This window comes from Mustelus asterias, chromosome 16 (assembly GCF_964213995.1).
Source record: "Mustelus asterias chromosome 16, sMusAst1.hap1.1, whole genome shotgun sequence".
NCBI lineage: Eukaryota > Metazoa > Chordata > Chondrichthyes > Carcharhiniformes > Triakidae > Mustelus > Mustelus asterias.
In genome coordinates, this window is record NC_135816.1 from 100,338,894 (window position 1) to 100,362,719 (window position 23,826).

General features: G+C 45.1%; 1 protein-coding gene and 1 non-coding gene across 2 annotated transcripts; both read left to right on the top strand.

The window, feature by feature from the left end:
* The first annotated feature begins 1,580 nt into the window (after window positions 1–1,580).
* On the top strand, window positions 1,581–22,447 carry LOC144505313 (serine protease FAM111A-like). The gene is made up of 4 exons (XM_078231429.1): window positions 1,581–1,720; window positions 4,195–4,340; window positions 8,331–8,433; window positions 18,869–22,447. The coding sequence occupies exons 3-4, from the start codon at window positions 8,356–8,358 to the stop codon at window positions 20,702–20,704; spliced, it is 1,914 nt and encodes a 637-aa protein (XP_078087555.1). The 5' UTR covers window positions 1,581–1,720; window positions 4,195–4,340; window positions 8,331–8,355; the 3' UTR covers window positions 20,705–22,447.
* LOC144505709 (U2 spliceosomal RNA) lies at window positions 10,733–10,932 on the top strand. Its single transcript, XR_013499850.1, has one exon. It is a non-coding gene; the product is annotated as a U2 spliceosomal RNA (small nuclear RNA).
* Window positions 22,448–23,826: the final 1,379 nt, after the last annotated feature.

A 23,826-nucleotide genomic window follows, 5' to 3' on the forward strand; every position in this document is an offset into this window, starting at 1 on the left:
GCTGAAGTCCACACGAAACCAGGAGAACTTAGTCTGTACACAGGAATCAGTCTTTTTCCCTTCCCTAGACAAGAGTGGGAAGGTTTTTGGCTGATGACTGTCAGGGGCAGGCAATCTGGAGGAGCAACCCAAAAATCAGAACCGGGATAGACAAATTATGATAAAGTTAGAATAGGGACACTGATCCCTGACCAAAATATTCGGCTCCTCCACATCGCCTGCAAAGAGTGATTAAAATAAAATACAAATGGGATCGAGCGAGGGGATTATTTGAGCTTGGTAATTGGGATGAGGCTAGGGAATAGCCTCAAAGGGGGGACTTGTAAGGGAAATTGTGCTGGATATTGTATGAGTTTAGTATGAAATTCAGATTCACTTGTAAGGGAAATTGTATTAGATATTGTATGAGCTAGGTATGAAATTCAGATTCACAGGTTTTAGTAAAATGATATAGCAGATTTAGGTGAGTAGTGAGATGGGTATATAACCTAAAGTAACTTCGTGTGACCTAATATAATCAAGTGTAGTCGATATGATCAAAGTGGAGGAACTAGAGAAGTAATATAGCAATCACTAATTAAGGAAAGCAGACAACAGTCACTTAAGAAAACAAGGAAGACTGCTCGGTGGTTCAACTTAATAGTGAACCATAAAACCATAAAATCAGCAGAGAGAATGTCCTTTCTAACACTTTCGGCCTAAATCAACAAAACTACGATTATAGTACAAGCAGAAAAGGTCAGATAAAGGTAAGAGCCATAACCACCATGATTTAAGAGACACAGAGATATAACAGGGAACGACTAATTGCCAATACAACAGATAAAGGGTCTAAAGTAAGATGAGAACCAAGGACAGGCAATAAAAGTAAGATAAGAATCTTGAGATAGGGAGCTGAAATGTACATAAAAGACTGTAAGCCCAAGGGCTCTTTGGAGTTTTCCGGACGCTCCCGGCTTTATCTCTTATGCTGAGAAATAAAGTCTTTTGCTTGAAAGATCGCTGCTCAGACTCTCTGTTTTAAACCGATGTAAACGAATTGTCGTCCTGGGGAACCACGACACTATCCTGACTGATTGTGGTCTGTGAGTTAGGAAGTTCAGGATCCAGTCGCAGAGGGAGGTGCCAAGGCCCAGGTCACAGAGTTTGGAGATGAGTTTCAGTGGGAATAATGGTGTTGAAGGCTGAGCTGTTGTCAATAAATAGGAGTCTGACAGACGTTTCCTTGTTATCGAGGTGTTCCAGGGCTATGTACTTGTCAGATATACCAGACTTACCAGATATGCACTGGTAGGAGGATAATTTACAGGGGTGTGGGAAGGAACAGGAGGAAGTGAGATTAATTGAATTATTCTTACAAAGAGCCAACAGAGGTATGATGGGCTGAGCAGCCTCTTTGTGAGCTGTGTAATTCTGGGCTTCTAAAGAAAGGCATCCCAATTTACTTTTACACAGAAACCAATGGGAAGGATTCAGTTCCTGACAGCAAGTGGGTTCTTATACAGGTCGATGTGCCTGCTTTTAAAGGGTGAGGTAAGAAAGCAGGAAATGGTCATTTCTGTTCTGCAGTGAGTGTTGGGGCCAGAGAAGACTCAGAGGGCGCTGTGCATGCACCGATACCATCATCAACCAATCACAGACCCAAACTGGATACAGGAAGTGTTGGAATCTTTTCCTGCCTTTCAGGTTTCATTTCTGCTGAAGCTACTTTCTCCAGTCTGTAAGTTACTGAAAGCGTCTTAAATTTCTTCCTCTAACAATGCAATCTTTAAGCTATCGTAAAGTTGTTAATTATTTCTTTGTGCTTTATGTTGAGGTTCAGGGCAGCGTAAGAAAAGGCTCTGCGTTGATCACGACACCTCGCCCTCCCTAATCATGTCACCGTGATTCTTGTTTAAAAGTAAAACCTAGGGTTGGGTCCACAATGCGGCACACCACCTGGGGTGAAATTAAAAGAGGGCAGAAATCAGAGTAGAGATAGAGGAGAGTTAGAAAGAGATCAAAAAGGGTTTGACATCCGCCTCAGGTGATCCTGTTAACGCCTTGTGAATCAGTGATACAAACAGTGAGCAGCTGCTGTAGCATGAATATCATAGAGTCATTGAGGTTTAGAGCAAGGAAACAGGCCCTTCGGCCCAACCTGTCCATGCCGCCCTTTTTTAAACCCTGAAGCTAGTCCCAATTGCCCGCGTTTGGCCCATATCCCTCTACACCCATCTTACCCATGTAACTGTCTAAATGCTTTTTAAAAGACAAAATTGTACCCGCCTCTACTACTACTTCTGGCAGCTTGTTCCAGACACTCACCACCCTCTTTGTGAAAAAAATTGCCCCTCTGGACACTTTTGTATCTCTTCCCTCTCACCTTAAACCTATGCCCTCTAGTTTTAGACTTCCCTACCTTTGGGAAAAGACATTGACTATCTAGCTGATCTATGTCCCTCACTATGTTATAGACCTCTATAAGGTCACCCCTCAGCCTTCTACACTCTAGAGAAAAAAGTTCCAGTCTACCAAGCCTCTCCTTATAACTCAAACCATCAAGTCCCGGTAGCATCCTAGTAAATCTTTTCTGTACGCTTTCTAGTTTAATAATATCCTTTCTATAATAAGGTGACCAGAACTGTACACAGTATTCCAAGTGTGGCCTTACCAATGTCTTGTATAACTTCAACAAGCCATCCCAACTCCTGTATTCAATGTTCTGACCAATGAAACCAAGCATGCCGATTGCCATCTTCACCACTCTGTCCACCTGTGACTCCACTTTCAAGGAGCTATGAACTTGCACCCCAAGATCTCTTTGTTCTGTAACTTTCCCAACGTTTTACCATTAACTGAGTAAGTCCTGCCCTGGTTCAATCTACCAAAATGCATCACCTCGCATTTATCTAAATTAAACTCCATCTGCCATTCGTCAGCCCACTGGCCCAATTGACCAAGATCTCGTTGCAATTGGAGATAACCACCTTCACTGTCCACTGTGCCACCAATCTTGGTGTCATCTGCAAACTTACTAACCATGCCCCCTATATTCTCATCCAAATCATTAATATAAATGACAAATAACAGTGGACCCAGCACCGATCCCTGAGGCACACCGCTGGTCACAGGCCTCCAGTTTGAAAATCAACCCTCTACAACCACCCTCTGGCTTCTGTCATCTCGCCAATTTTTATCCATTTAGCTACCCTGGATCCAGTGAGATTTAATCTTATGCAACAACCTACCATGCGATATCTTGTCAAAGGCTTTGCTAAAGTCCATGTAGACAACATCAACTGCACTGCCCTCATCTACCTTCTTGGTTACCCCTTCAAAAAACTCAATCAAATTTGTGAGACATGATTTTCCACTCACAAAGCCATCTGACTGTCCCTAATCAGTCCTTGCATCTCTAAATGCCTGTAGATCCTGTCTCTCAAAATACCTTCCAACAACCTACCCACCACAGATGTGAGGCTCACCTGGTCTGTAGTTCCCAGGCTTTTCCCTGCAGCCCTTTTTAAACAAAGGCACAACATTTGCCACTCTCCAATCTTCAGGCACCTCACCCGTGACTATCGATGATTCAAATATCTCTGCTAGGGGACCCGCAATTTCCTCCCTAGCCTCCCACAATGTCCTGGGATACACATCATCAGGTCCCGGGGATTTATCTACCTTGATGCGCTTTAAAACTTCCTGCACCTCCTTCTCTGTAATATGTACACTCCTCAAGACATCACTATTTATTTCCTCAAGTTCCCGAACATCCATGGTTTTCTCAACAGTAAATACTGATGAGAAATATTCATTTAGGATCTCACTCATCTCTTGTGGATCCGCACATAGATGACCTTGTTAATCCTTAAGAGGCCCTACTCTCTCCCTAGTTATTCTTTTGCCCTTTATGTATTTGTAGAAGCTCTTTGGATTCTCCTTTGCCTTATCTAACAATCTCGTATCCCCTTTTAGCCCTCCTGATTTCTCTCTTAACTCTATTCCTACACCCCCAATACTATCATTGTCTCTTTTGTAATCGAGCTGTTATTGTTTTGATAATGCAACTAAGAGTTACATTGTGAGGATAGATTGCGGGCTCAGCTTGTAATTCCTTGTAAAATAGAAGTTTAAGGAGTGATCTAATGGAGATAATAAAGATATTTTTAAAACTCCAATTTTTATTATTATAAATTGTTAACTTATCCACAGACAGTGAAACTGAGAGCTTTAGAAATCACGAGCCAGGTCAGGAATTTGGTACAAGTGGAAATCCGGTGTGAAGAAGCTGCTGAGTATTCTTCAATACAACCGGGTTGAAGTGTGTCTACATCAACGCAAGGAGCATCCGGAATAAGGTAGGTGAACTTGGAGCGTGGGTTGATACTTGGGACTACGATGTTGTGGCCATTACGGAGACATGGTTAGAACAGGGACAGGAATGGTTGTTGGAAGTTCCGGGGTATAGATGTTTCAGTAAGAGTAGGGAAGGTGGTAAAAGAGGTGGAGGAGTAGCATTGTTAATCAAGGATAGTTTAACGGCTGCAGAAAGGCAGTTCGAGGGGGATCTGCACACTGAGGTAATATGGGCTGAAGTTAGAAATAGGAAAGGAGCGGTCACGTTGTTAGGGGTTTTCTATAGGCCCCCAAATAGTAATAGAGATGTGGAGGAAGAAATTGCCAAGCAGATTATGGATAGGTGTGGAGGTCGCAGGGTAGTTGTCATGGGTGACTTTAACTTTCCAAATATTGATTGGAACCTTTATAGGTCGAATAGTTCGGATGGGGCAGTTTTTGTGCAGTGTGTGCAGGAGGGTTTCCTGACACAATATGTGGATAGGCCGACAAGAGGTGGGGCCATATTGGACTTGGTACTGGGAAATGAACCGGGCCAAGTGTTAGATTTGGTTGTGGGAGAGCCCTTTGGAGATAGTGACCACAATTCGGTGTCTTTCATTATTACAATGGAGAGGGATAGGGCCTTACGGCAGGGCAAGGTTTATAACTGGGGGAGGGGTAATTATGATGCGATTAGGCAGGAATTAGGGAGCATAAGATGGGAACAGAAACTGTCAGGGAAAGGCACAAATGAAAAGTGGAGCTTGTTCAAGGAACAAATACTGTGTGTCCTTGATCGGTATGTCCCTATCAGGCAGGGAGGAAATGGCCGAGTGAGGGAACCATGGTTCACAAAAGAGGTTGAATGTCTTGTCAAGAGGAAAAAGGAAGTGTATGTAAGGATGAGAAAACAAGGTTCAGTTGGGTCGCTTGAGAGTTACAAGGTAGCAAGGAATGAGCTAAAAAAAGGGCTTAGGAGAGCTAGGAGGGGGCATGAGAAGTCCTTGGCGGTCGGATCAAGGAAAACCCGAAGGCTTTTTACTCTTATGTGAGGAATAAAAGAATGACCAGGGTGAGGTTAGGGCTGGTCAAGGACGGCAGTGGGTACTTGTGCATGGAGTCAGAAGAGATAGGAGAGGTGATGAATGAATACTTTTCTTCAGTGTTCACCAAGGAGAGGGGCCATGTTTTTGAGGATGAGAGTGTGATACAGACTGATAGGCTGGAGGAGGTAGATGTTCTGAGGGAAGATGTATTAGCAATTTTGAAAAACCTGAGGCTCGATAAGTCCCCTGGGCCAGATGGGATCTATCCCAGGATTCTTTGGGAGGCAAGCGATGAGATTGCAGAGCCTTTGGCTTTGATCTTTGGGTCCTCACTGTCCACGGGGATAGTCACAGTAAGAAGTTTATCAACACCAGGTTAAAGTCCAACCGGTTTATTTGGTAGCAAAAGCCACACAAGCTTTTGGAGCTCCAAGCCCCTTCTTCAGGTGAGTGGGAATTCTGCTCACAAACAGGGCATATAAAGACACAGACTCAATTTACATGAATAATGGTTGGAATGCGAATACTTACAGCTAATCAAGTCTTTAAGAAACAAACAACGTTGTTTGTATCTTAAAGACTTGATTAGCTGTAAGTATTCGCATTCCAACCATTATTCATGTAAATTGAGTCTGTGTCTTTATATGCCCTGTTTGTGAGCAGAATTCCCACTCACCTGAAGAAGGGGCTTGGAGTTCCGAAAGCTTGTGTGGCTTTTGCTACCAAATAAACCTGTTGGACTTTAACCTGGTGTTGTGAAACCTCTTACTGTGTTTACCCCAGTCCAACGCCGGCATCTCCACATCACGGGGATAGTGCCAGAGGACTGGAGAGTGGTGAATGTTGTTCCTCTGTTCAAGAAAGGAAATAGGAATGACCCTGGTAATTATAGGCTGGTTAGTCTTACTTCGGTGGTCGGTAAGTTAATGGGAAAGGTCCTGAGGGATATGATTTATGACCATTTGGAAAGATGCAGCTTAATCCGGGATAGTCAACACGGATTCGTGAAGGGTAAGTCTTGCCTCACAAATTTGATTGAATTTTTATTAACCTCCTCTGGCCCCTACAACCCTCCCTATCTCTGTGACCTCCTCCAGTCCCTACAACCCTCCTGATCCCTGTCACCTCCTCCAGTCCTACATCGCTCCCCATCTCTGTAATCTCCTCCAGCCCTTAAAATCCTCCCTATCTATGTAGCCTCCTCCAGCCCCTACAACTCTCCCTATCTCTGTAACATCCTCCAGCCCCGACAATCCTCCCTCTTTCTGTAACTTCCTCCAGTCCCTACAACCCTCCCCATCTCTGTATCCTCCTCCAGCTGCCAGAAACCTTCCCAGCTCTGAAACCTCCTCCAAACCTGCAACCTTACTACCTCTGTAACCTCCTCCAGCCCCTACAACCATCCCTATCTCCATAACATCCTCCAGCCCCTACAACCCTCCCTATTTCTGTAACTTCCTCCAGTCCCTACAACTCTCCCCATCTCTGTATCCTCCTCCAGCTGCCAGAAACCTCCCCAGCTCTGAAACCTCCTCCAAACCTGCAACCCTCGCTGTCTCTGTAACCTCTTCCAGCCCCTACAACCCTCCCTATCTCTGTTGGCTCCTTCAGCCCGTACAATCCTCCCTATCTACGTAATCTCCTCAAGCCCCTACCACCCTTTCCATCTCTGTAACTTCCTCCAGACTCTGCACTTCTCCCTATCTGTATTGTATTAAGTCCCAAAACCCTCCCTATCTTTGTAACCTCCTCCAGCCACTAAAATCCTCCCTATCTGTGTTACCTCCTCCTGCCCCTACAACACTCCCCATCTCTGTACCTTCCTCCAGCCCATACAGCTGTCCCTATCTCTCTATCCACCTCTTGCCCCTACAACCCACCCTATCTCAGTAACCTCCTCCAGTCCCTAAAACACTCCCTATCTCTGTAACCTCCTCCAGCCCCTACCACCCTCCCTATCTCAGTAACCTCCTCCAGTCCCTAAAACACTCCCTATCTCTGTAACCTCCTCCAGCTGCTGCACCCCTCCCTATCTCTGTAACCTCCTCCAGTCCCTAAAACACTCCCTATCTCTGTAACCTCCTCCAGTCCCTGAAACACTCCCTATCTCTGTAACCTCCTCCAGCCGCTACACCCCTCCCTATCTCAGTAACCTCTTCCAGTCCCTACACCCCTCCCTATCTCTGTAACCTCCTCCAGCCCCTACACCCTCCCTATCTCTGTAACTTCCTCCAGCACGTACACCCGACCTTATCTCTGTAACCTCCTCAAGTATTACAACCTACCCTATCCCTGTAACTTCCTCTAGCCCTATATTTCTCCCTATCTCTCTAACATCCTAAACCCTCGAATATCCTGAAAACCCTCCCTATTTCTGTAACCGCCTCCAGCCTCCCTATCTTTGTAACTTCCTCCAGACCCAACAACCCTCTCTATCTCTGTAACCTCCTCCAGTCTCTACAATGCTCCCTACCTCTAGCCACGACAATCCTCCCTATCTCTGTAACCTCCTCCAGCCCCGACAACCCTTCCTATCTCTGTAACCTCCTCCAGCCCCTACAACCCTCCCTACGTCTGTAACATCCACTGTCCTATCTCTCTAACTTCCTCAAGCCTTACAGCACTCCATTTCAACCTCTTGCTTATGCCCGATTTTAATCATGCCACCATTGCTGGCCATGCTTCAGTTTAGCTCTGCAGTTCCCTCCATAAATATCTTCACCTCTCTCTCTTCCTTTAAGGTGCTTCTCCAAACCTACCTGTTTGCCCACCTTTTTGATTACCTGTCTTCATATGTCTTCATGTGGTTTGATTTGCATTTTTATGATCAGGCTCCTGTCACACACCTTGCTAACAGCTATGTTCAAGGTGCCACTTAAATGTAAGCTTTTATATCTCAGCGTTGAAACCAAATTAAAAGTTCGCATTACTTTTTGGATTAGACTGTTTGCATTTTTTTTAAAGGCAGGAAATCTCATCACAAGGAAGAATGCTTTCCTCAAATGATTCGACGCAGTTGACCATTTCTCAATCGTCTTCCCAAAGTGACTCAGAACACGCGATAGAGGTAACAAGTTTATGTAAATCTAGATAAACCAGGTGCAGCATAAGCCTACACATTGCTTCCCCACTTTTCTCATCCTCTTTCTGCCCTGTCTTGCAGATGTTTAGGTGCTTTTGTATATTGCAAAGAGAATTACACAATTAAATAAAACTCAAAACGAGAGAAACTGGCCACTCAGCCCATCTGGTCTGTTCCGATCATGTCACCCCATCAACATCTCCTTCTATTCCCCCTTTCTCCTTCATGAATTTATCCAGCTCCCCTTCTTTGCATCTTTACCATTTGAGTGAGAACCTCCCTGCGGGAGCAAGTTCCACATTCTTACCACTCCCCTGGTAGAGGTTTCCCCTGAATTGCCAGTTGTTGAGCTGATATCCCAGCTCCTGTTGCAGCGTGGGCACATCACATTTGAGTACTGTGTGAAAGATCAGACTGAGGTCACGGAATCTCTTGCAAGCCTGGCTTTGTACGACCCAGCCACTCTCCGAACAGTGCTGTGGGCACTCCTCGACGCCACATGGATTGCAGCCTTTCAGAAAGGCGGCTCACCTCCATCTTCTCAAATGAGGAGTGGGCAGTAAAAGTGCTGGCTGAGCAGAAACTCCCTCATCCCGTGAAAGAAGATAGCTGGCATCGTGGCTGCATATGGATGGGCTGAATGGCCTCCTTCTGCACTGCATGATTCTATGGTCTATACCTTGGTATAAAGGGGATTCCACCACAGTCCAGCAATCTATCTCAAATGCATTTTTTGTAATGATGTAAATGGGGTGGCTTTAAATGGCAGTCTTGACATTCTGCAGGTACCCTTGCTGTTGTCTTGTCACAGTAAGAAGTCTCACAACACCAGGTTAAAGTCCAACAGGTTTATTTGGTAGCAAATACCATAAGCTTTCGGAGCGCTGCCCCTTTGTCAGATGGAGTGGTTATCTGTTCTCCAACAGGGCACAGAGACACAGAAATCAAGTTACAGAATACTAATTAGAATGCAAATCTCTACAGCCAGCCAGGTCTTAAAAGGTACAGATAATGTGGGTGGAGGGAACATTAAACACAGGTTAAGGAGATGTGTATTGTCTCCAGACAGAACGGCTAGTAAGATTCTGCAAGATCAGGGGGAAAGCTGTGGGGGTTACACATCTCTTTAACCTGTGTTTAATGTTCCCTCCACCCACATTATCTGTACCTTTTAAGACCTGGATGGCTGTAGAGATTTGCATTCTAATTAATATTCTGTAACTTGATGTTGTGTCTCTGTGCCCTGTTGGAGAACAGATTTTCACTCCATCTGACGAAGGGGCAGCACGCTCCGAAAGCTAATGGTATTTGCTACCAAATAAACCTGTTGGACTTTAACCTGGTGTTGTGAGACTTCTTACTGTGCTTACCCCAGTCCAACGCCGGCATCTCCACATCACGTTGTCTTGTCAGCCATCCATTCTGGAAAGCTAATCCCACCAATGATGCGGGGTGCATATGTGGGATTGTTGGTGAATGGGGGAATTGTGCTTGAGTGGATCAATCATGGGTAGGCTGCCAGAAAGGGGAATGTTGGTTGCTGCCTCCTGCTTTGCCTTCCTGCCCCTCCATGGAACTAGATCAGTATGTCGAGGAATTAAGTAAAGAACATGCTATTTTAGACCTTTGCCTAACATCAACTGTAAGTGCTCAGGGTAGCCATTTAAACTGAGGCTTCACCTGATACAATCTTTTAAAGCCATCTGGGCCTTTTGGCTCAGATGAAGCTCAGGTCGAGGTCAGGAGGGGGTGCAATGCCTCACCCTGTCAGCTTGGATTTTGTTTGATCAAGCCCAAGATGTATGTATATTCTTGTCTTGTCAGCTTGGATCTGGTTTGTCCCTCATCTGGGGACTCTGATTGGACTTAATTGGCTTTTTGATTAAGAATAAAGTACCAAAGAAAAAAACATACTGTTTTAGACCTCGTATTGTGGACTGAGAAATGGTAACCTTGTAGTTCAGAGTGTTGTTTCTAGGGTAGAGTGAACTCAACACAATGGAATTTTATATTGAGATTTAGTTGAGTATGAAACTACGGCCTTAAATAAACAAGGCAAACTATCTGGATATGAGGGGTGAATTGGCTAAGGTAGATTGGAGAACTATTGTTTGTCAACCATCATATCTTTCGATGTCCAGAATTAAAATAATTCATAATTTGACAATCTATATCCTTTTGAGGTACAAACACTCTCAGGAAAAAGTGGTCCAACCATGGCTAACAAGCAGATTTAAAGATAGTTTTAGATCAAAGGAAGAGCATTACAGTGTTGCTGAAAAACATCGCTTCTCGGCCTTTTGGCTAAGATCAAGTGTAGTTTTGCTGTCCTGCACTTGATTGAAGTCAATGAGGTTACACTGAGGCTTCATTTGAAGCAATTTTTAAAAACGGCATCTAGGCCTTTTGGCTAAGATGCAAATAAGATTGAGCACTGGAAGGGGTGCAATGCCTGCTCCTATCAGCTTGGATCATGTAGCTCAAGCCCAAGGCAGGAAGAGGCTTGCCTGTCTTGTCAGTTTGGACCTGTAATGTCTCACTGGTTGAGGCCTTGAATTGGACTTTGATTGGATTTGATTGGATAATAAGCCTGAGGACTGGGTGGATTTTAGAATTCAGCTAAGGAGGATATGGGGTCTAATTGGGAAAGAGAAAAGAGATTATAAGAGCAGACAAGGAAACATAAAAATGATTGTAAATGTTTCTTCAAGTATGTAGATAGGAAAAGATTAGTGAAACTAAATGTGGATCAATAACAGTCAGGGACAAGTAACATTATAATGGGGAATAAGGAATAGCAGAGCCATTAACCAAATACTTTGCGATGGTCATAATGAGAAAAGACCCAATTCAATCTGAAACTAATGGATCTAGCGAGAATGTCCCTTCTGCTGTTCACAACTAACAAGGCACTGACCATATCCAACCAGCCCATGCTTACAAAGCTCAAAACACAATGTCCAAAATTAGATGTGATTCCGCGACTGGACAACATTTATTAATCGTCCTCAGTGTGCCATGAATTACACTGGTAATCAGATAAGATTTTGACTATGACCAATCAGCGTTCATTTGACAAACCAATCAGCACTATCTTCTCCAGGGTGCAAAGTGAAAAGCTTCAAGATGTGTGTTTTTTCAACGATACTCGTTCTGTGTTACCAAACTACTATTTGAGTATAATGGGTTAATTGAACAGCTCTGCTGAGGAGTGATGCAGACTATGATATATCAGTAGTCACATGCTGGACATTCTGGAGAGATGGTGGAGCACTTTATACTCAAGAGAGACATATTTACTCTAACCTAATATGTTAAGAGACCAGTTTAAAGCAAGTAACAGAGTAAGACTACAATCTCTCTCTCTAAGTAAGATAGGTCATGCAAACCAAATGCCAGCAACCACACCAAGAGTAAAATATATTAACGGTAGTGACGCCAATCCAAAGCAGCATTGATGCCATCGACGGAATCATGGCAGGAGAGTGAAGGAAAACTTGGTGACAGAACAAATTTACAACCTACTAAAGGAGCAGAGTAAGAAGTCTCACAACACCAGGTTAAAGTCCAACAGATTTACTTGGTATCACGAGCTTTCGGAGCGCTGCTCCTTCATCAGGTGAGTACCAAAGGAGCAGGCAGACTGGAATGAGGTCATGATGTACATACCCGGTGAGCAGTCACTACTACCCTATTCATTTGCATCTCTCCAGGGCTCATAGAGAAGCCAAGCGAGGGAGCTATGGAAGAAATACTTCCTCAAACATCGAGCAGCATTCGGCATTCATACTGGAGAGCAGGGCACCTGGTTCTTTATGTTGTTAGTCCAGTCAGTCGACGTGGCAACAAATTGAAGCCCAATAGATCTCGCAAAATTCGCCCTGCTTCGCATATTGATCTGAAGTGAGGTTGTCCTTGGTCTGTTTAAAAAAAAATCAAAGAGCTTCAATGAACACAACATCGAGTCTCTAAGTGACTCAGTTGACTGGGTAGGCCCACAGGCTGTGGCCCCACCCACTCAAAAGCCTGCCAAAAGAGGCAAGAGGGTGGGGAACCCTACAGTAGATATTTTGAGATATTTATGCTGTGGATGCCAGCAAAGGGCACAGAATGCTTTCAGTTCACTTGTGTAAAACAAAGACAATCAAGGAAGAAGCCAAGAAAACACCTATGAGCTCTCCATCCATGAAATTGGAAATCAAGACCAAGAAGAAGTTGCCGAATTTCTAGGGAAGAATAGTATTGGGAATTCCGTTAATTATGACCTGCATTTGGACAACACAATCTTTGAAGCTTTCAGCAAATCCAGTGGATTTTCACCCTGCAGCACGGTATGGGGCGGCACGGTAGCACAGTGGTTAGCACTGCTGCTTCACAGCTCCGGGAACCTGGGTTCGATTCCCGGCTTGGGTCACTGTCTGTGTGGAGTTTGCACATTCTCCTCGTGTCTACGTGAGTTTCCTCCGGGTGCTCTGGTTTCCTCCCACAGTCCAAAAGATGTGCGGGTTAGGTTGATTGGCCATGCTAAAATTGCCCCTTAGTGTCCTGAGATGCGTAGGTTAGAGGGATTAGTGGGTAAAATATGTTGGGATATGGGGGTAGGACCTGGGTGGGATTGTGGTCGGTGCAGACTCGATGGGCCGAATGGCCTCTTTCTGTACTGTAGGGTTTCTATGATGAGCAGCCGATGAGCTTTATTCAGTCAGCAGCGATTTCCATTTTATCACAGACACACTGTCCACTAGCCCCTGGGCAGATATTGAACTTGTGGATCTTACAGTTCATTGAGGCGAGATCAGAGGTGATGGGTACAGAAGGCACTTCAATAGACAGTGGCCATCCACAAGACGACCTTCTGGACCGGGGTTAGTCTTTCCTGAAGAGCGTAATGGGGAAGAGGCAGTTGCAGCACTGAGTGACCAGTTACTGGTGTGGGGAGGGGAAGTGGTGGTACAATGAGGACTGGAGGTTGGTTTGTCATGCCAATCGAAGCTGTATCATATGAAGTCTGTTGTCTTTTTTTTCAGCACTCAGTTGCGTTGACTGCAGCAGATCTTTATCCCACTGAACCAACCAATGCAATGTCTCGTTAACAATGAAGAGTATTCCAGGAAGAACAGCAGGCAGCTTGGCCTTCTCTGTTGCTTCTGCTTCGTCTCAGGAATGGTCATGGCTGACCACAGGGATGGTTATGGCTGATCAGGACAGAGGATGGTGACCTTATCCTCAAACTAGTATAATGTGGATAAATAATAAGATGACAGATTATTATTTGAACGGGTGTAAATTGAGAGATGTGGATACTCAGTAAGACCTTGGTGTCCTTGAGCATCAGTCGCTGAAAGTAAGCGCGCAGGTACAGCAGGCGGAAAAGAAGTATGTTGGCCTTCATAGCAAGAATCATAGAGTCATAGACTCTATGGATTTGAGTATAGGGATAGAGATGTTTTGCTGCAATTGTGTTGGTGAGGCCACACCTGGACTATTGTGTGCAGTTTTGGTGTCCTTATCTGAGGAAGGATGTCCTTGCTATAGAGGGAGCACAGCGAAGGTTTACCAGGCTGATTCCTGGGATGGCGGGTCTGTCATATGAGGAGAGACTAAGTGGGTTAGGATTATATTCATTGGAGTTTAGAAGAGTGAGAGGGGATCTCATAGAAACTTATAAAATTCTAACAGGGTTAGACAGGGTAGATTCAGAAAGAATGTTCCCGATGGTGGGGGGAATCCAGAACTCGGGCAATAGTTTGAGGATAAGGGGGAAACCTTTTCGAACTGAGGTGAGGAGAAATTTCTTCACCCAGAGGGTGGTGAATGTCTGCTGCGCTGCTGCTGGGAATTTTGAAATCCTCGTCCTCTTCAGGGGTTAGGATCCTTATGCGAACACTGCTCCATCAATCATTTCTCTTCCCTCACTGTTATGTGCCAGTTTGTCCTGCAGGCTGACGTGGAAATATATTGTCAAATCACTGGGCACATAATCCACTATGTGCATGCCAGCCACATGACACAACCCCCCCTCCCCCAACCCCCCCCATGTTGCATTTGGTGCTGAGGTAAAACACACAATTTCCTACCTGACATATCTCTCAATCGTGCATTGCTTGATGCCCTCATGAGGGCTCCTGTGCTGAAATCCGATGCCACTTTCCATAATGGTGCTGCTAATGTCTTCCTTCTTCCTTAATCGTGGTTTCTCACCCACTGTGGCTGACAGGGCTCTCAAGCGTGTCCAACCCATCCCCGGGCCACTGCTCTCACCCCCTCCCCTCCCTCCCAGAACCAGGATAGGGTCCCCTTGTCCCCACTTTTCACCCCACCAGCCTCCGGATTCAAAGGATCATCCTCCACCATTTCTAGCATGGTGCCACCACCAAACATATCTTCCCCTCACTCCCCCTGTCAGCACTCTGTAGGGACCGTTCCCTCCAGGATACCTGGTCCACTCCTCCATCACACCCAGCACCTTACCTCATTCCCATAGCGTCTTCCCATGCAATCCCAGAAGATGCAACACCTGCCCCTTTTCCTCCCCCCCTGCTCACCGTCCAAGGACCTAAATACTCTTTTCAGGTTAAGTAGCGCTTCGCGTTCATCTCCTTTAATCTAATCTTTTGCATTGGATTTTCATGGTAACTTCATAGACAGGGAGAAGTTGTCACCCCTCATAAAATAATCGAGAATGAGGGGCCATTAACCTTTTCTGAGGAAGGATATTCTTGCTATAGAGGGAGTACAGCGAGTACCAGTGCCTGTTATGGAGGGCATTAGCTATGAGGAGAGGTTGGAGAAACTTGGTTTGTTCTCACCAGAATGACGGAGGTCGATGGGCGACCTGATAGAAGTCTACAAGATTATGAGGGGCATGGACAGAGTGGATAGTCAGAAGCTTTTTCCCAGGGTGGAATAGGGGGGGCATAGGTTTAAGGTGCGAGGGGCAAGGTTTAAAGGAGATGTACGAGGCAAGTTTTTTTACACAGAGGGTGGTGGGAGCCTGCAACTCGAGGTGGGGGGAGGGAGTGGAAGCAGATACGATAGTGACTTTTCAGGGTGTCTTGACAAATACATGAATAGGATGAGAATTGAAGGATATGGTCCCTGGAAGAGTAAGGGGTTTTAGTTGAGTCGGGCAGCATGGTCGGTACAGGCTTCGAGGGCCGAAGGGCCTGTTACTGTGCTGTAATTTTCTTTGTTCTTTGGCATGGATTTAAAGTCATTTTAAAAAGCAGCAAAATGTGATGTGAGAAAAAACTTTTTCGCACAACGAATGGTTTGGGTCTAGAATGCACTGCCTGGAAGTGTGGTGGAGGCAGGTTCCTGAAATAAGGAGACCGATAATCCATACAATACTCCAGGTGTGGTCTTACCAATGCCCTGTCCAACTTTTGGAATCAATTCCCCCAGTAATAAACAGTAACATTCTATTAGCTTTCCGAATTACATCCTGTACCTGTATACCAGCCTTTTGTGATTCATGCACTCGGATCATCGTGCAATATCTGGCTATTCATTTACATGTGTATTCATGAATTAGTGAATTTAGAGTTTGTTACATCCCTGCTTTTGTGTTCAATACCTCATCCAATAAAGAAAAGCATTCCATGTGCTTTCTTGACCGCCTTGTCTACCCGTACTGCCACCATCAAGGTCTCTCACTTCCTCAACCCCTCTCAATATCTTCCTGTTTATTGTGTACTCTTGTATTTGGAGAGAGTAAATAAGGATTACCCCACACTTTTCTGGATTGAATTCCATTTGCCTCTTCTCTGCCCACACAATCAGACCGTTGATATTCTGGGATTGACAGCTATACTCTTCACTATCAACTTTTGTGTCATTTGCAAATTTCCCACATTTAAGTTTAAATCATTAATATTCTTTAATGAAGATACATAGAACATAGAACATAGAACATTACAGCGCAGAACAGGCCCTTCGGCCCACGATGTTGCACCGACCAGTTAAAAAAAAACACTGTGACCCTCCAACCTAAACCAATTTCTTTTCGTCCATGAACCTATCTACGGATCTCTTAAACGCCCCCAAACTAGGCGCATTTACTACTGATGCTGGCAGGGCATTCCAATCCCTCACCACCCTCTGGGTAAAGAACCTACCCCTGACATCGGTTCTATAACTACCCCCCCTCAATTTAAAGCCATGCCCCCTCGTGCTGGATTTCTCCATCAGAGGAAAAAGGCTATCACTATCCACCCTATCTAAACCTCTAATCATCTTATATGTTTCAATAAGATCCCCTCTTAGCCGCCGCCTTTCCAGCGAAAACAATCCCAAATCCCTCAGCCTCTCCTCATAGGATCTCCCCTCCATACCAGGCAACATCCTGGTAAACCTCCTCTGCACCCTCTCCAAAGCCTCCACATCCTTCCTGTAATGTGGGGACCAGAACTGCACACAGTACTCCAAGTGCGGCCGCACCAGAGTTGTGTACAGTTGCAACATAACGCTACGACTCCTAAATTCAATCCCCCTACCAATAAACGCCAAGACACCATATGCCTTCTTAACAACCTTATCTACTTGATTCCCAACTTTCAGGGATCTATGCACACATACACCTAGATCCCTCTGCTCCTCCACACTATTCAAAGTCCTCCCGTTAGCCCTATACTCAACACATCTGTTATTCCTACCAAAGTGAATTACCTCACACTTCTCCGCATTAAACTCCATCCGCCACCTCTCGGCCCAACTTTGCAACCTGTCTAAGTCTTCCTGCAAACTACGACACCCTTCCTCACTGTCTACCACACCACCGACTTTGGTGTCATCAGCAAATTTGCTAATCCACCCAACTATACCCTCATCCAGATCATTAATAAATATTACAAACAGCAGTGGCCCCAAAACAGATCCCTGAGGTACACCACTTGTAACCGCACTCCATGATGAATATTTACTATCAACCACCACCCTCTGTTTCCTATCCGCTAGCCAATTCCTGATCCAATTTCCTAGATCACCCCCAATCCCATACATCTGCATTTTCTGCAGAAGCCTACCATGGTGAACCTTATCAAACGCCTTACTAAAATCCATATATACCACGTCCACTGCCTTGCCCCCATCCACCTCCTTGGTCACTTTCTCAAAAAACTCAATAAGGTTAGTAAGGCACGACCTACCTGCCACAAAACCATGCTGACTATCACCTATCAATTCATTACTCTCCAAATAACTATAAATCCTATCCCTTATAATTTTTTCCAACATCTTGCCGACAACAGAAGTGAGACTCACCGGTCTATAATTCCCGGGGAAGTCTCTGTTCCCCTTCTTAAACAATGGGACAACATTCGCTAACCTCCAATCTTCTGGTACTATACCAGAGGCCAACGACGACCTGAAGATCAGAGCCAGAGGCTCTGCAATCACTTCTCTTGCCTCCCAGAGAATCCTTGGATAAATCCCATCCGGACCAGGGGATTTATCTATTTTCAGACCCTCCAGAATATCCTGCACATCCTCCTTATCAACTGTAATACTGTCTATTCTACTCCCTTGCAACCCAGTGTCCTCCTCAGCTATATTCATGTCCCCTTGCGTGAACACCGAAGAGAAATATTGGTTCAATGCTTCACCAATCTCCTCCGGTTCCACACATAACTTCCCTCTGCCATCTATAACTGGCCCTAAACTTGCCCTAACCAACCTTCTGTTCTTGACATACCTATAGAACGCCTTAGGATTCTCTTTAACCCTATCCGCCAAAGTCTTCTCATGTCCCCTTTTAGCCCTTCTAAGCTCGCTCTTCAACTCCCTCTTAGCCAATCTAAAGCTTTCTAGTGCACTACCCGAGTGCTCACGTCTCATCCGAACATAAGCCTCCTTTTTCTTTTTAACCAACAAAGAAACTTTTTTGGTGCACCACGGTTCCCTAGCCCTACCAATTCCTCCTTGCCTGACAGGGACATACCTATCACAGACTCGCAGTAGCTGCTCCTTGAAAAAACTCCACATGTCGGACGTTCCCAGTCCCTGTAATCTCCTAGTCCAACCTATGTTTCCTAATTCTCTCCTAATAGCCTCATAATTACCCTTCCCCCAGCTAAAACCACTGGCCCGAGGTTCATGCCTATCCCTTTCCATCACTAAGGTGAACGTAACCGAATTGTGGTCACTATCACCAAAATGCACACCAACTTCCAAGTCTAGCACCTGGTCTGGCTCATTTCCCAGCACCAGATCCAATATAGCCTCACCTCTAGTTGGCCTGTCTACATACTGAGTCAAAAAACCTTCCTGCACGCTTTGAACAAAAACTGACCCCTCTAACGAGCTAGAGCTATAACAATTCCAGTCAATATTAGTCAAGTTAAAATCCCCCATAACAATTGCCCTATTACTTTCACTCCAAGAGTAGTACTGAACATATATTAACTATCTTTTCTTTTTGAAGTCTAGTCCAGTGGAGCTCTTAACTGACCCTCCGAGTGAGGTCAATGTGGACACCAAAAGGATCAAATGTGAATATGTGCCACAAGTAGAGTCACAGTGTCGTGGACAACTGCCCACAGAAGAACCATGCCACAATGGAGAAGGTCAGAATCTCCCGTTCAAGTTCAGCTTGAGAGGGGACATTGACTCCGTCAGATATGCATTCTTTGGGAAATCAGGAGACAGCTTATTTTCAGCGCTCCAGACTTCCGCTGTCTTTCAGCAAATGCTTGGAAGGTATAAACCCCGTGAAGTTGTTACTTATGGGATGCAACCTTTTCAAGGAATTGTCAGTAGCAGGATTCCGTGCCAGTGCCTGCCAGCGGATACCTACTTCATTCTGTCATTTGTGAAAGATCCAAAAGGTAGCATTAGTGGAAGACCAGTAAGTACTGCAAGATCTCATGGCAAACGACCCATTCTCTTTTATATTCTCCCGACTGGCAGAACAAAAGGAAGAGATAATCGAAAGATAATATCTTGTAAGCAGATAGCAAACGGAGATACTAATCTTTGTGTCTTGGGCTTTGAAGGAGAGACTATACGAGAAGCTTTAGTGTCTGATGGGCGTTTTCTCCCCACTGTACAATCTGAGTTTTGTTACCTAGTAACGATTGTCCACCCTATAACTAAAATTCAATTCAACAACATCGTGAATAGTTTAAGTGGCCAGGTGTTTCAAATACAGATCAATAAGGCTACCAGTGAGGAAGCAATGACTGCTCAGGCCCAAAAGACAACTACCGAGAAATATGCAACAGTTGATAAAAAGAAATCAAAATTATCAAGGGAATACTTGCACTCGGAGTGCATTGCAATGAGTGAAATGCAAAATGTACCCTTATATATGATAGACAGAAACAAGACAATCATTTCTGATTTTCAGAAATTTATAGAAAAAAGGACTTGTGGTGATTTGTCACAATCAGCAGTTGTGAATTTCCTGAAGAGTGAATACAAAACACTGGAGAACATCTCCACCCCTGTCAAAGACTTACTGATGCTTAAGCAAAAGAGTTTATCAGTTGGCTACATATCCAGTGCACACGCTTCAGGTACTTGCTTCATTCTGAAAGGTGCATATATCCTCACATGCTACCATGTTGTGGAAGGAATGGTGGGGAAAGAAATCACAAATCATGATGAAGAATCTATACCCAATGTTCTCTGCGATACAGTAACAGTCATATTTGACTATGAACATACCAAACTTCAGGGTTCAAGTTACAAAGTGAAACGATGGTTTGAGGTGTACTCCAAAGAACTCGATTATGCTGTTTTGGAGCTGGAATACCCACAGGGAGAATCGAAATGTTTGTCAGGTCTTCTTGAAAACTACCAAAGGACAGCTCAACAAGAAGTAATCAGCAGTGGGAAACCTCAACAAGAAGTGATCTACATTATTGGTCACCCAAATGGAAGCATAAAGAAAATAGATAACTCTGTTGTTTTGCCTGTTGTAACAGAAGATCAGCAGATGGTACAGCGCATTCGAGACTGGATGAAAAGCCAACTTGATTTAAAAGTTCCACTGGAGGAGAGTTTACAAACAATGTACTTGCTTTCAAAAAATATAATGTCGATCGACCAAGATCGTCAACGTCTCAAATACGATACCTGTTTCTTCCATGGCTCCTCTGGCTCCCCGGTATTAAGTTCCAATGGTGAAGTTGTTGCCATGCATTGTGCTGGTGTGGGGCAACCTTGTTTTTTATTTGAATATGGAACTGCAATAGTAGCTGTCAAATATGATGTATTCCAAAAACATCCTAATTTTTATCAAAACCTTCTTAGTTAAGAATAGCTTGAGAGAAACTGGGAAACTGGGTGTCGGGAAATGGTTCATGATATGGTATAATGTTGAGAATAACTTATAGCAGCATTCAACTGAAAACCTTTGCTCCCCCGCTCCCCCTTTTGCCCCTAAACTATACACTTCAAAAGAGAGAGAGTATAGTAATTTATCAAAGATTTTACAAGTGCCTCAAAAAATTCCGATGGCCCTTCACTTAGACATTTGGAACTCAGGCTAAAATATTGAAACATATTTTTATTGGCCAGGATTCCTTAAAGACTTGGCTAAATTCTGCCAGACATGTCAGACATGTTAGGTGGGGAAAACACAATCAGCCATTAAACCTGCAATTTTAATTCCAATACCAGCTTTTGAAAGGCCATTTAGCATGGTATTAATACATTACATAGGACCCCTACTTAAACCCGAAATGGGAATCAATATCTTTTGACATAATTTCCTGAGCTAGTGCCTTATTATGCAAAAGTGATCGTGGAAAATTTTGTTCAATTTTTTTTTGCAAGATGTGGAAATACAATCAGATCAAGGCTCAAGTTTTTTTCTCACAATTATTCAAAGAGATAATTAATAGTTTAGGAATCAAACAATTTAAGTCTTTAGCTTATCATCTGCAGTTATAAGGAGGGTGAGAGAAATGGCAGACGCGATCTTATTGGCTCAGCCAAGCCAGTCGATTGGCATGGAGAGCCAATAAAATTGCATCATCTGAGGCCAAAAAATGTTTGCCGTCACAGAAATTGTCCCTGTTTTGCCGGCAGGATTTACATGGGATTGACTGCATTTTAATCCTATTAGCGCATCTGGGACAGCTGTTTCTGGTCTCCCGGATGCTTCATTGGTGAGAGGTCTCACTGGTGAGAATCACTGCTGGTCTCCACCAGTGGAAACCAGGCATGATAAACGTTAGAACATAAGAACATAAGAACATAAGAACATAAGAAATAGGAGCAGGAGTAGGCCATCTAGCCCCTCGAGCCTGCCCCGCCATTCAATAAGATCATGGCTGATCTGACGTGGATCAGTACCACTTACCCGCCTGATCCCCATAACCCTCAATTCCCTTACCGATCAGGAATCCATCCATCCGCGCTTTAAACATATTCAGCGAGGTAGCCTCCACCACCTCAGTGGGCAGAGAATTCCAGAGATTCACCACCCTCTGGGAGAAGAGGTTCCTCCTCAACTCTGTCTTAAACCGACCCCCCTTTATTTTGAGGCTGTGTCCTCTAGTTTTAACTTCCTTACTAAGTGGAAAGAATCTCTCCGCCTCCACCCTATCCAGCCCCCGCATTATCTTATAAGTCTCCATAAGATCCCCCCTCATCCTTCTAAACTCCAACGAGTACAAACCCAATCTCCTCAGCCTCTCCTCATAATCCAAACCCCTCATCTCCGGTATCAACCTGGTGAACCTTCTCTGCACTCCCTCCAATGCCAATATATCCTTCCGCATATAAGGGGACCAATACTGCACACAGTATTCCAGCTGCGGCCTCACCAATGCCCTGTACAGGTGCATCAAGACATCCCTGCTTTTATATTCTATCCCCCTCGCGATATAGGCCAACATCCCATTTGCCTTCTTGATCACCTGTTGTACCTGCAGACTGGGCTTTTGCGTCTCATGCACAAGGACCCCCAGGTCCCTTTGCACGGTAGCATGTTTTAATTTGTTTCCATTGAGATAGTAATCCCATTTGTTATTATTTCCTCCAAAGTGTATAACCTCGCATTTATCAACGTTATACTCCATTTGCCATATCCTCGCCCACTCACTCAGCCTGTCCAAATCTCTCTGCAGATCTTCTCCGTCCTCCACACGATTCACTTTTCCACTTATCTTTGTGTCGTCTGCAAACTTCGTTACCCTACACTCCGTCCCCTCCTCCAGATCATCTATATAAATGGTAAACAGTTGCGGCCCGAGTACCGATCCCTGCGGCACGCCACTAGTTACCTTCCTCCAACCAGAAAAACACCCATTTATTCCGACGTTAAAGGTTATTTATTAGTCACAAGTCGGCTGACATTAACACTGCAATGAAGTTGCCAGAGGAAGTGCCTGTGGTGTGTGGCCTGAGTGGGGATGGGGCTTTGACTGTGCATACACGCCCCACCTCCACAATCTCAGGGGGGCTCCTGCAGGGGGTCTCTGCAAAGGTGGGTTGCTCTACAAGGACGCTCCTGGCAGAACCCCTGCGACCCCCGCGGCACGGTAGCACAGTGGTTAGCACGACTGCTTCACAGCTCCAGGGACCTGGGTTCGATTCCCGGCTCGGGTCACTGTCTGTGTGGAGTTTGCACATTCTCCTCGTGTCTGCGTGGGTTTCCTCCGGGTGCTCCGGTTTCCTCCCACAGTCCAAAGATGTGCGGGTTAGGTTGATTGGCCGTGCTAAAATTGCCCCTTAGTGTCCTGGGATGCGTAGATTAGAGGGATTAGTGGGTAAAATATGTAGGGATATGGGGATAGGGTCTGGGTGGGATTGTGGTTGGTGCAGACTCGATGGGCCGAATGGCCTCTTTCTGCACTGTAGGGTTTCTATGATTTCTATATTATACAGAGCCCCATCCTCCACCTTTTATAGCCTTCGCTGTAAACCCTAGGGGTTCTGCCAGGAGCGTCCTGTTTCCCTGATGCTTGGTGTGGGGGAAGAACAGACCGCCGATGATGGGAGGGAGGGATGGGGGTGGGAGGAGATCTCCCAGTTCACTGAGAGATTGGGGCGCCCTCCGCAATGGCGTGGGAGTGCTCGGAAGTCGGTTTCCCCAGTCAGATTAGGCTCCGCCCTGTTCCCTCCCTTCCCCACTCACCGGTGCAAGCCTCCCTACTGCCAGAAAAACTGACAAGAGTGTGGGAAGATTGCAGTGGCAAACATGCCCAAAACACAGGTGTAGAGCACACCCATTTTCAGACTTTTATTAAACGTAGCTTTTCTTGCCTCACCCCGATCGCAGCTCCGGCTGTTCGCCACCCCCACCGATAAGCACCCCACTCCCCCCAGAGCAGAGTTCCCCTCTTCCCTCCCCTCATATGGACTCACTCCCCCCAACCCACCCACCCAACCACCCCATCAGACTCCACCCCCTCAGGCCCTGTCCCCTCA

What these genes read in the sequence shown, in the direction of transcription:
- LOC144505313 (XM_078231429.1), top strand. Translation starts at nt 8,356, where the DNA reads ATGCTTTCCTCAAATGATTCGACGCAGTTGACCATTTCTCAATCGTCT. An exon ending in ACTCAGAACACGCGATAGAG is followed by an intron (nt 8,434 to 18,868) that starts GTAACAAGTTTA and finishes TTCTTTTTGAAG; the next exon opens with TCTAGTCCAGTGGAGCTCTT.